Raw genomic sequence first — 3,164 nt, 5'->3', positions numbered from 1 at the left:
GGAGGGATGCCCGTGGGTCCCGGTGCAGTGATGAAGCAGCTGCCTGCACCCACGGAGGGCAGGAGGAAGCCGGGGTGGGAGAGGAGACCTCTCCTGGAGCAGGGGCAGCCCTGGGACCACCTCCCCACCCTCCTCCTCTCCCCATTCCGCTCCTTCTCATCCACCTGACTCCGTGCCCGGCCAGCCTGGCACGGTGGAGGAGCCGTGGCTGCCCATCATCCCGCTGTCCCGCCACACACATCCCAGCAGGGCTGCCCCAAGGGCCAGTCCCAGCGCTCCCAGCCCCCCGTGATTCCCGAACCTTCATGAGTACAATAAGACTCTCCACTCCCAAGGCTCTCTGGTGGGTTTTTTTGCCAGCAAGCGTTCCGGCCGCCTGCCCAGGGGTGGGGTAGGGTACTGGGATGTACTGGGATGCTCCCAGCTGGGACCCTCGGAGAACCCACTGTGCCACCCAGCTGTGCCAGCTGCCTCTGGGGTTACCGTGTCCCTGCTGGCCCTGGCAGCTCCCCAGAAAATATTCACATGCAAGGAAGAGCTGGGGGTGTCGAGCACAGGCTCCTGAAACCGCCTTTGAGGGTTTTATTTTGGAGGGATTTTCCCCACCTCCAGGTTTGCAGCAAGCAGCAGGGTGGGAACACACGGCCTTGGGACATCAGCCTGGCAGCAGCTTCCTGGTGGGGATGGTGGCCCTGCAACCCAGCCCAGGGCATTCGGGGTCACCATCTCCCGGGGATGAGGGATGGTCATACCCAATGCTGAGCCAAGCAGCCATTCCTGGGCACCTCTGGCCCCCGAGTCCCAGCCCAAACAATGGAGGCAAGTGCCTGGCTTGGCCCAGATGGAGACCTTGCACTTCCCTAGGGACTTGTCTTGGGGAAAAAGGATTCTCCAAATCCAGCCTGAATGCCCCTGGGCTGCAATTTGGGGCCAGAACCCCTCGTTGCATCACCTGTTGCTGCTGCCAAGAAAAGTTTGGCCTCCTCCATCCCCTCCACCCCTTTCTGTGCCAGGGCTGGGGGCTGCTGTCAGCCTGTCCCCCACAGCCAGGCTCAACAGGCCCAGCTCCCTCCCACCTCCTCAGGGGCTGGGTGCTCTAATCCACAACCCACTGGGCAGCCACTGTGGGGTCACGGCAGGGTCCCCATGTCCCCCTGGCACAGCTCAGGGTCAGCACCATCACCTCGGGGCCCTTCCAGCAGGACCGGTGGCTCCTGCCTGCCCTGGTGCCTTGGCTGACCCCGGTGCTGCCCTCCTGGCACGGTGCCACCGGTCCCTGAGCAGCTCCCAAGCAGGGAGGACAGACCCCAACAACCAAGGGATGCGTGGGAAGCACCATCACCACAAGCGTGTCAGGCCAGCAGGAAGGAGGGGACAGCAGGGAGCGTCCCACCCCCTCCTCGGGCTGTCTCAGCCGAGGGACAGGGCCCAGGCCACCGGCCCCTCCCCGGGAGCCGCCACTCTACCAGGACCCCTCCATCAGCCTCAGGATGCTGCTGTAGAGGCGCCCGGGGGCATCCAGGCCCCAGACAAAGTCCCAGTGGTTCCAGTCGGGGATGTGGGTGTAGGTGATGAGGTGGGCGATGCGGGGCAGCAGCAGGCGCACATCCCTCCAGTCGGCTGCCCAGTCCTCCCCTCCCGACCACACCGCCGTGGGCACCGGCATCTCCTCCACGCGGTACAGGGGCGGGGTGTCCTGGCGGGACACGGGGGCTCTCAGTGGCTCAGTCCCTGCAGGCCGCTCTGTCCCTGCCCCACCATTCTGCCACTATAGCTCCTACCTGCTGGTACACGGCTGGGTTCTCGCTGCCGTAGTCGAAGGCTTTGAACTCTCCTGATTTCACCACCTGGGAGGAGAGCACGGATCTGCTGTGGGAGGCCAGCGAGTGCCACTGCGTGGGTCTGGCATCTCCTGGCCCCTCGAGGGACCCATCATGAGAGGGTGCTCCTCTGGCTCCAGGCCCGTCCCTAGCCATGGGCTGACAAACCAAGGTGTTGCACATGACTCCTTGACTGCCCTGGTGCCACGCTATTCCCTCTGAAATCCTGCTCACCACCAGCTGTGTGTGCACAGGGTGCTGCTGGGGTTCCTTCAACAACCTGATCACCTTTTCCAGCTTCCATTGCCTGTAATTTGTCTCTGCAAGGAGGCACACGTGTGAGGGCCTCCAGCCTGACCCTGCTTCCAGCAGAGCCAGTGCTGAAGCTGCAGAGTCCATCTCCAGGGTGCCCAGGACCCCTTTGGACAGGGGAGATATTGCTGGGTCCCCCTTTCCCCCCTCGTCCAGTTCCCCCAGCCTCTTCTTGGGCTCCTACCCCCCAACTCAGCGTCCCCGAGTTCTGCTCTGGGGATCCCTGGGGGGCCCAAACCGGGGGTGTCAGCATCCATCTGTGGCCTCCCCATCCTGTCCCTTGTCCTGCCTGGCACAGCACAGGGCACGCCCTGCAGTGCCCTGGTCCCCAGAGGCACCGGGGCAGCTCGTCCTGCATCCAGCACCTCGTTTCTTGCCTTTACTTTCTCGGGAGCTGCCAGTGTCCAAGATCCCTGAACTCTCGCGTCTGCCCGGGCACAGCAGACTCTCGGGGAAGGGACCATGCCAGGGGTGAAGTGTCTGTGTGTCAGGGGTCCTACCTGGGCCCAGTGGACGACGTTTTTGACAGAGGTGCTGTCGGGATAGTGGGATGTGTACACGTCCAGCCGTGTCTGCAAGGAAACATATCCCAGCTGTCATTGCTTCCCAGCGGATGGGAGCGAGGGTGGCAGCTGCCAGGTGTTTCCCAGAGCAGCCACTGCTGAGTCACGCTGCCTGAAGAGCTGGACCAGGTTCAGGAATATAATTTTCATTAAAAACCAATTGCTGCGAGACAGCGCCAGGAAGAGAGTGATGGGGATAAAGGGTGAGCTCTGTGAGAGACATTACCCAGGCTCGGGCGCTGTGCCCAAGGCCTCAGTGACCACCTGAGGTCACCCAGATGCTGCTTCAGCAGGTGGGTCAGAGCAGGGGCTGCACCCGGGGTGGTCGCAGTGAGAGGCAGCCCCAGCTCAGAGGGGTTATCAAGGCCCACCTGGCCACTGACACCACCCAGCAGAGCCTGGGGGCTTTTCCTGTCCCAGGAGGAGAAGCAGCTGGCGGGGGGGCACGGGTTGGCCCTGCCGGGGCCTC

General features: G+C 63.5%; 1 protein-coding gene across 1 annotated transcript in view; it reads right to left on the bottom strand.

Moving 5' to 3' along the window:
- Window positions 1-545: 545 nt before the first annotated feature.
- Window positions 546-3,164, bottom strand: part of LOC103615279 (lysosomal acid lipase/cholesteryl ester hydrolase-like) — an 8,559-nt gene continuing 5,940 nt past the window's right edge. Inside the window, exons 7-9 of the mRNA XM_017733789.1 lie at window positions 2,633-2,725; window positions 1,782-1,847; window positions 546-1,696 (exon numbers count right to left, since the gene is read on the bottom strand). Of these exons, the coding sequence (XP_017589278.1) occupies window positions 1,463-1,696; window positions 1,782-1,847; window positions 2,633-2,725 (393 nt within the window). The 3' untranslated portion in view covers window positions 546-1,462. The remainder of the gene's footprint in view (window positions 1,697-1,781; window positions 1,848-2,632; window positions 2,726-3,164) is intronic.

This window comes from Corvus brachyrhynchos, unplaced genomic scaffold, assembly GCF_000691975.1.
Source record: "Corvus brachyrhynchos isolate BGI_N302 unplaced genomic scaffold, ASM69197v1 scaffold334, whole genome shotgun sequence".
NCBI lineage: Eukaryota > Metazoa > Chordata > Aves > Passeriformes > Corvidae > Corvus > Corvus brachyrhynchos.
Note: the sequence above shows the minus strand (reverse complement) of the source record. Positions and strands in the feature narration are given on the sequence as shown.